General features: G+C 37.6%; 1 protein-coding gene across 1 annotated transcript in view; it reads right to left on the bottom strand.

Moving 5' to 3' along the window:
* The window catches only part of LOC122817035 (ER degradation-enhancing alpha-mannosidase-like protein 2), a 516571-nt gene that overhangs the window by 302938 nt on the left and 198303 nt on the right, over positions 1 to 15330 (bottom strand). Inside the window, exons 5-6 of the mRNA XM_044090167.1 lie at positions 14432 to 14557; positions 4192 to 4403 (exon numbers count right to left, since the gene is read on the bottom strand). Of these exons, the coding sequence (XP_043946102.1) occupies positions 4192 to 4403; positions 14432 to 14557 (338 nt within the window). The remainder of the gene's footprint in view (positions 1 to 4191; positions 4404 to 14431; positions 14558 to 15330) is intronic.

Below are 15330 nucleotides of genomic sequence, written 5' to 3'. Positions count from 1 at the left end.
CACATATTTCTTCATAAATCTACCATCTTATGTTATATTTTCCACTTCTGGGTCTCCTTATACATATTCACTATTGCACATCAGGTTCCAGTCCAAACCCATAAATATTCCCTGCTGAAAGCTTAACATTTCTCCCAAAGTTAACTTAAGCTCCACAACAGTATTTTTAGGTGGAATATAAATATGTGCCAGTGTAATCATACTTCTTCACTCTTCTTTCACTATTATAGCCTATCTAGCAATCATCATTATTAATCCCACTTTCCTTTGTTCCTGAAATTCTGCTGAATGTCCACTCTGAAATAATTTTTTGTCAGATTAACATACTCACTTATATCCATAACATTGTTATTTGCACCTTAAACTTCTTTATATAATTCAATTCTCTGCTTTTTGTCTATGCCTATAAGGCTTTTTACATTCCATTACACTATTGAAAGAGTAATCATTATGCTAAAAAAACTATTACCTTCACCGATTATACATCACAGTTCTTTTGAATGTACATTGCCAAATAAATCAAATGTACTCAGAGATGATTAAAATAAATGAAACAGTGAAGGAATATAACAATTCAAACAACAAAAGGCTGGAAAAAAGCAGAAGATTTAACTAGCCATTCAGATGACCTGTTAAAACTGCAAAAATTAGAGATGCTGATATGAAAAAAAGTTGTCTGAATGAGGTTTTTCAAGAAGAAAGGTTTAAAAAATATTACAGTTAGCAGACAGAATTTGCAGAGAAAACCTGAGATTTTCTGTTGTACCAGGGAAACTTGAAGGAGCAGAATAAGGAAAAATAAGCAACTGTACTGTTGTTCTACAGCAGAACTTGTTAACTGAAAGGGAATATAGAGTGTATACTCCAAACCAGGCCATGAGAAAGTAACCAAGGCCTATATTAGTAAAGATGCAATCATATCAGCAGAAAAAGTTGATCTTGACAAAATTGTGACAGAAGGGTAAAGTATTAAAACTGGGGATAGTGAAGTGTTTATAGAAAATGATAATTCACTGTACAGTAGGCGGAAGAGAAGCAAATTTATCCCAGCAATCAGGAGATGTTAACCAACAAAATGTGAATCAGCAAGTAGAATGAGACTCTGCATCTCATTCTCCTAACTGTAGGCTCCTAGAGAGACTTTGCCAGTAAAACCTTTTCCAATGTTCCAAAGGAAATGCTTGAGAGACAGAAAAAACCTCATGAGTCATCTAGAAGAATAAGCAGTACCTTGGACATGAACCAGAGTCTGGTGTTGGGAGATGGGGATGAACAGGAAGATCATCAATAACTCTGAAATTAGTGAATAAATGAAAGACTATAAAGGATGTTATCACACTTATGAAATAAGTTTTGCAAGAAAAAGTGGATGAAAAACACTGGACTTAGTGGTGGACTGTAAAGCATACACCTCACTTTATATCATTAATATTTAAAAGGACACTAAAAGGGGGAAAACTAAGAAAAGAAGACAGAACAAAAGGAAAGGTTGAGTAAAGGAATTGAGAGAGGAGATAAGGATAGAAGAATGGAAGGGAGTAGTAAAATAACCAGGGAGGGAACACAGGTGAGGAAATTTAAGATTTCTGCATGGAAATGTTTGTGTAAGTATGTTTACACCCTGTAAGACTAGCAAGAATGTTTGGGGGAGTGGTAGAGGAACGTTTGAGATGCAGGAAAGAAAGAGGGACATGGAGCCATATCTTTTTGGAATGTGAAAAGCTTGAATTATTTAGGAAAGATATAGAAAATAAGTTGAAAGGACTTTGGGCTGTGGTGATATTGCCAATAAAAAAAATGTATGCTAGGATATGAAGTAGGTAGGCCAAACAGAATGCAGAAAAAGTGGCAAGACTTATGACAGCAGTTAAGAAAGCAGTGACAAAACAATGGAAAAAAATGGAAAAGTAAAAGGTAGAGGAAGTAGAGAAGTTTCTACAACAGTGGGGCAAGGCTTAGCAGAAAAGACCTGATTTGAGTTTAAACAAGGAATGCCGAAAGGTGTGCAATAAAGTGGGTAAAAGTGAAAGAGTAGGAGGATGAAAGAAATAAGTCATATGGAAATAAGGGAAAGGTCTAGGGAAAAAAGGTGATAAATAATAAGGGAGAAAGGTAAAAAGATTGGCTAAGACCTCTGGAAGGGAGAGGGCTAGTGGGAGGATGTAGGGTTGCTTAACCTGTATATAGTTTGTTGTGTGTGAAGTTGGGATCTAAATGATAGTTTAGGTTAACTGACTGACATAAGCAAGTATTAGACACAAACTGCACAATTAGGGACCGAATCACAGAATGTAAAATTTAGAGAGTGGAGAAATGGTACTGGGATTAATGTGTTTCTGTGCTGTTGGTACTTGGAAAGAAGTGAAATAAAGTTTATTTCTGAAGTGTGGACATGTTTTTAATCCTGGGATTAGGTTGAACTCAATGTACAAGTTGTAAAAGGAGACTACAAACTTTTTTTTTTGGAAAAATAGGCCACTCAACAGGGGAAAGCAGAGCACCATACATGAGGATTTCAGAAAGACTGTAAATGTGAAATGTAATGAAATGTATTACTTCTTTAAAAAAAGGGCAAGTCATGAAGAAATGACAGAGCAGTAACAGTTACTGTTATGTGGATGGTCACTTTGCATTACAGGAAGATACAATGCCAATGTTCCTCTGACAGGTGTTAATTACCTGCACAGTTATTAATATACCACAGATTCAAAACAAAGGATTGTTATGTCTATGCTTTTATTGATTCCAGAGAATTTACACTAGGCAAGTGAAACAGTGAGAAATCTATCAAGTCAAGCATTTGGCTACAGGTGATAGACCAAGAGTGCTTCTAATTTAAACAAAGGAGTTTAGCCCAGACTTTTACAGAGATGTTATAAGAAACAGCCTGAAGCAGTTGTTTGGGGAAATAAGATCAGCCAAGATTATTTGCTGTAACAACTTTAGATGACAAAGTGCTGAGAAGAAACCAGAGGCATCTGTTCAAAACAAAGACCTCTCAAAATGACTGCAAAAGGCAAAGAGACTTCATCCATGACATTCTGAAGCATGCTGAAATGTCCAAAGAAATACCAAAAGAGGTATTTGAAGAAAGGTTCCACAGAGAATATCTGAGTGAATATCAACAAGGACTGTTACAAGAGATTTCACAAGATGAAATACCACATCCATTTTCAACTACAGATGCCACTAACTTGTTTGTGTCTCCATCTGCTAGGTATCTAAGACTATAAAAGAAGTCTCCTATATATATTTTGTGAAAATATGTGCAGATTGACGTAAAGGCTTTAACTATACTTACTTGTTTTTATTACTGTGCTTTTAAATATTCTAATGCTGTTGAAATCTTAATTAATATAGTCTGATAGACCATAAATGTAAAATGTGCATGTGTGTATGTACACGTGTGTGTGTGGATGGATGGTGTTCTCCAATAACTGAATCACTACAATGATAGTATAAATCAACAGTATAAACTGTATGCTACTTAACTGTTGCTAATGCTCAATGTGTACCTCATACACACACTTTTTGTTACGGAAATAGGGGGATATAACACATAAGAAATACTTCTCTAAGATACTATTAGTTTTGCAGTGTTTAGAGCACTATTGTGTAAGTTGTGGTCTGGTTTCCTGTGTACTGCTGAACAGTCTATTAAGTAAAGCTGGCAAGAAATCACCTCCTATCTGCTTCCATTATTTCAAAAGAAGTGAACCTACAATCCTATAGTCATACACTTAAGGGGAAGGAATAAGCCAGAATGGTCAATATATATGACACCTGATTAACATCATACAACGCATGCTAATCCCCGATTTTTAAAGTAGTGGGTATGGTACACAAGTGGAAAAGAAGTGTGGGTGGCATGGAAGACTATCATTCACATTCTCAGTGAAGGAAGTTACAGAATGCAGGCAATAAAGCAAAGTAAGAGACTCATCAATACAAGTAGGTCTCAAAATAATGCGAGAACAATCATCAACATACAGTCTAATTAATCCCAAAGAAAATCAAATAAATATAAATTTAAAGAATAATGAAGTCAAGAAAATACTAATACATGATCAGTGTGAAGATATATTTGACAGAGAACTTCAGAAATGTAATTTATTGCTATACATACACAAAAAATAATTGTAATACCATTATCCGAAAAAAGTCAGTCTTAGTCCAAATGGTTTCACTTACCAGACCAATATCAGAACGGCATTTCCATAACTCATTAAGGGCTTTCCGAGCTGTGTTTTCAAAAACTGGGTCCCCAGTCAACCGACTCAGTGCAGCAAATTCTAGTATAAATGTACCAATACCAGCAGTACATGTGACTGGTGTTTCAGATGGATTCACGCCATACATCAGGTTGACCGTCCCATATGGCATTCCTGTGGGGGTATGGAAAGCTAAAAACACAATACAAACATTTTACCGTGAAGAAATATTCAAACCAGTACACGTTTCTTAATGCATTTTCCCTGGTAAGCTTACAGTTCCACATGTACCAGGAGTGTTAAACTCAGAATCACAGGTGCGTACCACTACATCCTGTCATCTTGATCTTCCTCCCACTTTTATTAATTTTTGCTCATAACATAACTACACTGCAAAAGAAAAAAAAGGCACTATTTTCTACGCAGATGAAAGACAGAAGGGAAGATAAAATCATCAAGGTACCTGAGCAGAATACAGTATCTGGATATATCACCTTCCTATACACACGGGGGACTTTTGCCTTTATGAGGGTGTCACATACAGATATCTGGCACAGGGAGACACTATGAGTACGGCAAATCAGGAAAATATCTCATTATGAATTCTTGTATGGTAACAGGATGCCTGCTACCCGCTACTCATATTGCTCTATAACATATAAAATGTAACTTTATACCTACAGACTCATAAGATACAATGCCACATTTGAATGCCCATAAAGAGTATTTCTGAGAGTTTGCCAGTTTGTCTTTGAGGGAAGAGTAAGAAGGTCCTTGGTCAAATGCAAGTAATCAGAAATGAACATTGAAAAAACAGATTATAAACAGGCTCATGAATGTCTACATGTAACATGTCTAGAACAAATTCATTGATTCAGTTCTTCCTTAGGCCATACCCGACAGTGGCAGGTCACAGGAATGCATATGATATATACTGTCACCACTTTATGTCTCAAGGTAATACTTTAATTGCCCTCTCTGAGAGAAACAACTTCTGCTCAGTACTCACTCATAAAAAACTGCCTCCAACTACAATTCACAGAAATTTTGTATTTTTAAGGAGAATCAATTCTTTCCACGCTTTACTAACTGTATGACTTTACATAGACCCCTCCCCAAAAGCTTTAAACTGATGGTGTACATATAAAGGACCCTCACGTCTCTTTGCATTGCATGCCATACAGTCTCTTTGCTGTAATGACCTGCTCATTTGACCTTGCTATACATTTTGACAAATGCAGTCTCCAGGGTTACACACAATATCCTAGAGGAGTTTTCACTAGAATTCTGTACAGTAAGGGCATGACCTTCATCCAGTTGCTTACATTAATCTTCTTACACAACTCAGCATCCCATATGCTTCTCCAGTGATTCTGTTGTTTCACTGTTGTGCGTTCACACCAAAGTCTTTTTTTTTAACTTTATGTTTTGATGGAATTATAATAAGGATAAGCTGAAATATGAAATTAAGAGAAGATAGATACACTGGGCACTAGAAGGACATACAAGAATTGGAAAACATAATGAGTGCAATAGGTAGTAACTGCATACAAGAAATAGGAAGAAAGGTCTACACTTGATTTTACTGGGTGAAGAAGGTTATTAGCATTGGTTTAAATCAGTGTTAAATTACAAGTGCATGTAGGAGATGAAAGTTTGACATTATGACACTACTATGAGAATTAGATACCATTTTATATATAGAAATCAGACAGTGCAGTCAGATTTTCTGTGACTTAGGATATTTTCTGTAAAAAACAAACTATGGAAGCTCAACATAATGCTGGATGTGCGAATACATCTCCTACTTCAGGAAAAAAATAAGAGTCAAGCAAGGAGCAATAGGACTGCCCAGTGTAAATTTCTCATCCCTATTGTTCTATTCTGCCAACAATATAATGTACTGCTCTGACCTACCTCTCCAGATTTAGATCAAGCAGCAAAGTAAAACAAAAGTGAAGGAGGAGGAGGAGGAAGAGGGATGGACATTTCATGCTGACCCAGCATTGTGGAAAATACCATCACTTTCGTTTCTGATGTCATAGAGGTCCGAGTATAGCAACAAGGAGCACAGAGTCCCCAGCTCAATCATTGGTTGCTGTTCCAAGGGAACATTCCTTTGATTACAATATCTTCAAAGGAAGAGCTCAACCTCAAGGTCACATCTAACTTTTAGTGGCTTACACTGGTGTTGAAGAATAACCAGACAGCAACTGTACCAATATCAACCAAGAAAGCATTAGAAAAGAAAGCTTTGGATGTCAAGACAGCTTTGAAAGTATATGGTAACTTATCTTTGACTGGTTTGACCCCATATTCTGTTATTAATGAAAATGAAGAGAGGCACAGAAATGGTACAATGAATCTACATGTGCTACTGGGAGGGTAATTAGGGACAAGTAAAAGCAACATTTAGTGTTTATACAGGAAGCAAAAAGATTGCAAGAAGGTAATCCCACTTTCTGAATATCCTTTTGATGGTAGAAGCACTTAAACGCCATTCACATGCCATCAACAGATACTTGCTAAGTTGATAGCTAAGTAGATGGCTTCCCAGGCAAGTGGCTGTCAGACAAAAATCAGTTGGTCTTAATAATCAGTTCCAAAATTCCATTGCTTATCGACACAGGAGATAGGAAAATTCCTCCCTCCTGTGTTTATATCTGACACTATTAATATGCTACCTAAATGAATTGAGATGTAGCCTGCTGAAATCCACTCTAACACCTGTAGAGAAAAGAGAACTGCTCTCATCTCCAGGACACACTGATATGGACACAATGCTATGGAGTTTCAGCTCCCAAATGGACCAAAGTCCTTGTGTCATGTGACTTGGACAGTATCTCTCTCCCATCTGAAGGATGAAACATACACTATCAGTGTGGCAATGGAAGATGGAACATTGGACTTTGTCAGGTAATTGGAGGGGATACTTTAAGTCAGATCTGCAACTATCAGAAACCTTTACAGGTGCATTGCCGTTGGTTCTGATTCTTAAGACAATTGAGCTTAAAAAGACCAAAGTAGAAGTATCATGGTAATTTATACAGAGCATCATCAAACTTCAAGCCACCATCAAAGTTGTTAGGAAAAGGCTGGCAAAAAAGAAAAAGCTGTTAAGAGATTATGGACTGTCAAGAAAATGTCTTGCATTCTTTTCAAAGGTAAAAATACCTGTCAAATGAGTATTTAGGGAACAGTATCTATAACCAGTGTGTTGGAATTAAGTGGGACTTTAATCTTCTTGAAAAAGGCTGTAAAATGAGTACAGATACAGCATTTCAAGCCTCTCTTGGTAACTTAGGGTATTTTAGCCCACAGTTACTTTGATTAGAAACTTCTGTGGTCTTTCCAGTTGGTTGATGTGTGTAGATAAATACATGTGAAAGCGGGCGCTATAACCAGTAATTCGATTAATAGAGGCTACATAAAAAGGGATAACGACTTACTCCGATTTGGATGACATGCCTTTAGATATCAGCTGCACTAAATAAAAGCATTTGCTGACAACTGTTGCTACACTGTGGTCAAAGGAGAGAAAACTGATGAAACCAGATCCCAAGATCCCTTACTACACTGTTATTCTGGACAGGGCTACTGGAATATACTGTACAATGAAGAGCAGAGATATCTACCAAATGTGACAATTCTTCACTTTTTCACATTTAATTTTAGCTCTTTTTCCTTACATTACCCATTTATGAGGACTAGTTCCTACTGTAATGACTGGATTTTTGGAGCGGTTTAACAATAACACCCAGTTTGTAGTCAACTGGTTTGGAGATTACAGAAGTAGATGCCAAAAGAGGAAGGATCCATGATTAAGCTGTGAAGCACACTACCTGTTACCTTTATACTTTCTAAGGGGTGCCACCCAGCTTACGAATGTGGGTTCATCTTTCAACTAGTTAGCTACCCACCTTATATAAGGATCTATATGTATGGCACTTAGTTTATTTTTGATGCCAGCATGGCATATGGTGTCCAATGCTGTGGCCACATCCAAATAAGCTATGTTAACAAAATGACCACTGTCTACTGACTATGTGATATTCTTGAAGAAATTCACTAAATCAAGTAGGCAAGGTTTCCCTTTGACAAAACCAAACTGCTGGGGTCTAGCTCAATACAATTTTTGACATTATAGTTTATGAAGTCAGATATGATGTTTTCCATGACTTTGCAAAATAGACTAGTAAGGTTAATGGGTCAATAGTTTCTGGGATCTGTGGTAGGACCACCGTTGTGCGACATCACAACTGAGTTTCACCACATTTCAGGAACAAATCCTGTAGCAAACTTATGTTAATAACATTAAGAAGGGGTTCCAAAGGGCATGTTTTGCATTTGTTATTAGGTATTGGAGTATCTCATCCCATGGAAATAGTACTTTTTGGTTTTACAGAGCACTGTCATTGATATGTTCCTTTGTCATTGTGGAGGGGGAGTGTAAAGCATTTTTAGAGTCATGATGACTACTTTCTGGGGTAATGTAGGCAGTGAATTTGGCTGCTAGCATATCTGATATCTCTTCTTGGTTAGAATGGGTGGTGCCATTTTGGATAAGTTCAATGGACATTTGGTATCATTTCTTAAGTTTACTATTGTAACTAAAGCAGGATTTATAACTGTCCTTTGCTTCAAGGCTCATATGAGTTCACAATTTGTCTTTCCCTTACTGATACTTGCTTTTAGCTTCTTAAGTTTAGGTAAGTACTAGGCTAGCTGCCCTTGTGGGTCATTTTAAGCCTAGCTAATTTTCCATTCAAAGATGAGAATTAAACACTGTAGCTTGTGTCAGTGAGATAAATACATTAGCCATTACATCAGCCCCCCCTTACACCACCCCAATGTTTTTGATGCAATATTTAATATGAGACGATTTTGTGGAAGTTGCAAGTGAACTTCAACAGGCCATCACAGAGTTTGAGAAAGTATGCCTGTATAAAACCCTGAATTGAATTGATCATGATGGTTTAATTAGAACGTCACAAGCTTGTGGTCATATTTAATTATGAATGGAGAAACTAAAGGAGTATAGCATTTGGTGGCTATATTAGTCAGGACCAGGTCAAGAATGTGTTGCTCACTAGTTGGTTAGTTTATTATCTGTACCACGGAAATTTTTATTTACTAAGTCTAAGAATCTATAAATGCCTGAGATGTAGGTGTTCCACTTTGAGATGTAGCTTTAATTGCCCAATATAAAGGAGGCTTTGGTAGTAAGATGGGTTTAAGCAACCAATGTTGGTTTGCACACCCTTGAGGAGGGAGGCAGTTTGAGTTAGCAGCGCAGATGACATCTGCTGGAGAACTGAGGTACTGCTGGCAGCAATAGTCTGACAAAGCTCATGGTCTATGTAGTTAAGGATGACATGCATAGTAGAGGACATGCAAAATTCCCTACGAAGGAAGCAATTGTAAGGACCACGGTATCATCACATGGAATGGTTAGGCTGCTCCACTTGATCTTGTAACTGACGCGGACCCTACCACCTGACCCCTGCTTCTCAGGAGGGATAGGACTGCTAAGCAAAGACACACAGAGTGAAAGGGACATATGGCTTTCTCACTGGAGAAAGGGTGGCCCATCCTACCCTGGAAGGGGAAGCTGGTATGCTCAAGGGAAGGCAAGGAATGAGACAAAGGACTCTTACCTTGCTGGGGCCTAGTGTGACCCAGGATGGGTGGGGAATGGAGAGGTGATCCTTTGAGTCCAGTCATAGTACCTCAGAAGGGATGAGTGGACCAACTTAGTGAAGGCAGAGGATCAGTTGGGTAAGTTAAGAGGCCAGTAGGGTAGAAGAATTAAAAAAAACATCCATCCTAATCGAAGACTGCAGTATGCAAGCTGAAACACAAGAAGGTGAAAGGAAAGCAAGAGGTCAGAAAGTACAGAAGGAAAATAAAAAAGCTTAAGGAAAAGACTAGAAAAATAGAAAAAAAAAATCACGACAGGCCAAGGGAAGGAGATCTATACAACAGGATGGCCATAGAGTTAAAGTAAAAGTAAAATATATTTTTAAATACCTTGGAAAACATGAGAGGAACCTGCAGGATATCAAGTTACTGGAAAAAGAGGACAGGATGGTTCAAGAATGGCAAACCTCAGATAGAAACACTGAGTGAAATCTTCAACATTGTTACTTAGTCAAGAATGATGGAACCTGGGACAAACAAACAAGATAGGGCAGATATGGATGCAGGACGTAAGCAGAGAAAGATGCATGGGACTTCAGGTAGATATGCTACAGGGTCCAGAAAAGCTCTCCCTCTGCATTATAGACAACAGCAATAACTGATGAAACACTGGCTAAGCAATACAATCTCTGTCTGTAAGAGACCAGAGTGGCACCCTGCAGAGCAGCAGCAGTAGTTTTCAAATACAAAAGTGGGTCGGTATAGGAGTCAAGGGGTTGAAAGTCTCACTTCTATCTAGGAAAGGTTAAAGACCGTCAGACTGACTGCTAAAGTTCTTGAATGCCAAGTTCTCTTGGAGCAAAGCAAAAATACGACTTCAGGCAACACAGGTCTTGCTAGTCTTATGTGATCCAGTTCAGTGACTGGGATACTGCTGAGTGGACATATAGAGGACTGCCTTTGTTGAAGTAGTGTATCTGGACAACAAAAAGGTCACTAATATTGTACCTTTTAAATGGATGTTGTCAGTGTAAAGGTCATGTCATTGGGCTCAAAAATGGAAAGGTAAATAAGGAAATGATGGACTGACCTGAAGCAGAAGTAACAACTGAACAACTGTCTGAAAAGCAGGCAACTACTGTATTACCACAACATTTAGTGCCAGGGCTGGTTTTATTCAGAATATATGGTTTGGATTTCTCGCTGAGAATGTACATATTCAGCCTGTTCATGGATTTATTTACTGTTTGTTAACTGGTTAAATGAGCTGATCCACATCAGGCCCTTTTCAGTCATGATCTGGACCAAATACATAAACTAACATGCTACATGTAAGTAACAATACTAAGTAAACAACACTGAAAGCAGTAAGGTATATAAATGAAGAAGAGTGTAAAACAGAAAAATGTGTAAATTCATTACATGTAAGTCACATAAAATAAAATGCAACGCAATGGATATACAGGAAAAAGATAAAATTACTGTAAATGCAAATGCTCACAAGGGCAAGAGGGTCGGGCTATATCCATACAAGAACATAGTAAGGCAGGGAAAACAGAAGGGGTAGGAAATGTGTTACTTAATATACATGCACACCGACTTATCTGAGATGAAGAAAAAGAATTAGACCCTACATTTTACTGAACTGCAGTGCTCCAGATTTTTGGGGAAGGGAATGGGAATCCCATTTCTCCTGGATAAAACAATGATCAGTGGAGAAGAAATACATGAAGGAGTCAATAGCCAGCAAGATCAAGTCCATTTTGGTAGGTGGATAAAAAAGTACTCAAGGTTTAATGCAAAACAAAAGAATATTAATACAATTTTGTGCAAGGAAACCAAAAAATATATATACAGCCAGAGGGGTAGCAAACAGGAAAGAAAGGGGGTTAGAAATATTCTGGAGGTACACAGCACCATGGCAAACAGCAATCCAGCTCTGACTACAGCCCAAATGACCCAAGTCAAACACTAATGCTTGCTTATCCATCCTTGCAGAGGGGGAAATGAGAAGCTGATTCTTGCTTATCCATCCCTGGAGAAGGGTTGGAATGATGGTTTTTGTTTTCTGCTCATCTCCAACAAGTACAAAATGCATTGTGAAATATGGGACATGGGACTGATGCTACCAAGTTCATGATGGCAGTCCTCATTAAGCGTGTGGTTAGAAACATGCAAAGGATTCTTTATATTTTATTCATAAAACAAACAAAATAAGCAGATTTACAAGCATATGTTCATGCAGAATACAATATAAAAAGGGTTTACACAACAGATATGCATAGTTTCTTACATCCTGAAAAGATACAACAGCAAAGAAAACTGTAGACAATAAACATGAAAAGAAAAAAAAGTATTATGATTTCACCCTCCCTAACCCTTCTGTAAAAGCCAAAAGCATATTTTTTTTTACATTGTGGGGGAGGGCACAGTAGGCTCTTGTGGTGATGTTGAATGCCCATATTTGGGACCAAGGTGAAGATAGGGCCTGAAAGAGACTCACCCTCAGTCTCCATCCGGAGGTATGGCAAATACTCAAATTCCTCTATAGCTGCCTACATCTCAGCTCTCTCCATCTTGGTTCTTGCCTTCATGCTGGGACTCTCCAGGGAGTGAGGGTAATGTCTATGCTCAATTTTTCTTTTGATGAGGGGATGGAGGGTTGTTAATAGCCAGCAAGCTCAGCAAAAAACAGGGAAAAATGATCTGGAGGCCTTGAGTATGAATCGTGTAATGTAGTTTAAAACGGCAAAAATGAGCATGGTATTGGACTTCACCACTTAAAACGCAAGTTTTACAGATGCTCAGGTCATCCATCCATTGCAGTGGGCAGTGGTAAAGCTTCATGGGAAGTGTAGTGTCCAGTTCTGTCAGTCATACAGAAGACAGAAGGTTAGGGTAGTAGAAAGTGTTCAGTGTAGTAAAGAGAATGAGAAGCTATAGCCTGGACAACACAACACCTGGCTATATATATATATATATATATATATATATATATATATATATATATATATATATGTTAGACAGGAAGAAAGGAAGGAATATATAATCATTAATATACAATGTAATACTGAGGCAAGTGACAAGAAAGGAAATGATGACGAATGTCATGGGTGGCAAATGGCAGATGGGTGGTACAAGGCAGAATTAAGGAAATACCACTTCACTAAGAGATTAAGGAGACCCGAAAGGATGCCCCAAGGTAGTATATTAAAAAAAAAAAAAAACAGGAAAAAACATGATCTAATGGTCTTGAGTATGAATCATGATGCAGTGTAAAATGGCAAAAGCAATCATGCTGTTCAGAGATGCCAGATTAAAAAAAAGAAAAAAAAGAAAAGAGATGTAGCAAGGGAAAGGTAACTAGGTTACTGCTTTCAGGTTAACTGCACCCCTAAGGTGGATTTCATACATCACTTTCCTCAGATGTCGAAACAACATTCATAAATCCCAAAACGGAACTTCATCAGAGTACAATAATAACCAAAGAGTAAGCATAACAAAATACAGCATGATGATGACTTTGTAATGCCCTGCCACAAAGTACCACATGGCACCACAGCATTGGCAACATCTACTGGTCCTCATTTATTATTTTTTTATCACAGACATAAATGAGTACTTTACAGGTTCATTGGTAATTACTAAGCATGTGGTCCAGGAGACCATTAAAGTGCTTAGCCCATATTCTGAATTGCCCCAAAGTGTCTGGTTAAGTGACTTGCTCAAGGTCACACAGTAGGCAAATGATGGTAGAAAGACAAGAACTCTGTATCACTGACCAAGGAAGCACCTCATTAATAGGTCAGAGCTTTAGTCCTCTGGACTAACTGCCAGAATCGCAACTTACTAAATTTGAAACATATCAGGATTAACCTTTTTTCAAAGAATTCACTCACTGAGCACTGCCAACCACCATGCAGGCACAATGCATGCTCTCACTTCTTGTTTAGAAGGGCAAGTTATAATTCACTGCATGTATAACTACAGAGAAATGGTGTACAAAGGATGTAGTCAACTTCATCAGAATTAATTAACTACAGGCAAATATATAAACTACAAATACAAAAGACAAACATTTTTAAAATAAAAATTGCAACAAAACTTTTACAGTATACAACACAGCAAATGCAAACACAAAATGCTGAATAACTTCAACAGTAAGTTGTAAGAAAGAAGTTTAAAACATATTCATGGAGGACATTTATTGCAAATGAGGCACCACTGAAAATGGAACACTCTGCATAGACGTCTTTTCTGAAATAAAATATGTATCACATTCTACTTGTCCATACTCCTTACAGCTAATACTACTTAATGACAAAGACAACATATTTCAATATGCAACAAAGCCACCAGATGATGGGCCATTTGGACTGTTGCCAATTCAGTGGATCTTTGGACAAACAAGCTTGAAGGTATTGATATTTATGGGAGATGCAAACTGATTTAAAAATTTGACTTCCCAAGAGAACTGCTGATCTTAATAAACAGGATTAATATCAAAAGTAAGCTTGTAGTTGAGACTTAAAAAAATGATAAATAAAAAACATTTAAAGTGAAGTCACTGAACAGAGTACCTGGTAAAAGTTTTCGAGCTGCTGCTTCAGCCATTTGGAGAAGAGGTCCAGTACACGGCCACCCAGTGTCCACTTCAACTCCAGCTTTCTTGGAAAGTAAGTGAGCTGACAATAAACCTCCAACCACTAAAGAATAATTTCAAGCATTTTACATTAAAAGTAATTGTGATAGTTGTTTACTACAATACATGATAAAAATCATTATGTGATGAGTTGCAGGCTTTAACTAAAATGCATCATAATGAAGAGCAGGGCTGATCTGGAAATCTGTACAACTATCTGTGAGACTAAGATTTTATAAACATGCTTCAGAAGTCTAGTCTGATACAGCACACAAAACAAATGAGACACTTGGGTGACAGGCAAAAGAGAATTGCTACCAGCTACCTGCATTCATGTACACCAATCCCGAAGTTTCAGCACAGATAAGCTAAGAATCTGGCAGAAAAAAAAATATTCATCATCCTTAAAGCTATACAAAACTGTATTAGTGAGGACTCCAGTCCTCAGTTTATAGACAGTTAATGGAAAATGGATTCAAGCACAAAGGAAAATAATTTATTTTTAGAGTGACGTGGGTGCATAGTCGTATAATGCCTGGGCCAGCTGTTCTCATTAGCACATTATTCTGATTTGCACAGCCATACTGGCTTCTGTAGGCGACTTAGTTCCTTTACACAAAGTGAGGGGTAGGGCAGTGACCCCTCCCTTCTGTACATGCCAAAATCTAGGAAGACAGGACGATACATTAAGAAGGAGATGACAAGGTAAAAATGGATTATATAACACAGCAAAAACACTATTGTACTATACAGCTCTTCATTTTATTTTCACTTATGTACATGAAATGGCAGCCTTAAAACCCCACTGTTTCTTTCTAGTAACTTTTACAAAAGGAA

Source organism: Protopterus annectens, chromosome 12.part0 (assembly GCF_019279795.1).
Source record: "Protopterus annectens isolate FY-2018-M chromosome 12.part0, PAN1.0, whole genome shotgun sequence".
In the NCBI taxonomy this organism is placed as follows: Eukaryota; Metazoa; Chordata; order Ceratodontiformes; family Protopteridae; genus Protopterus; species Protopterus annectens.
This window is presented reverse-complemented; position numbering and strand designations above follow the sequence as displayed.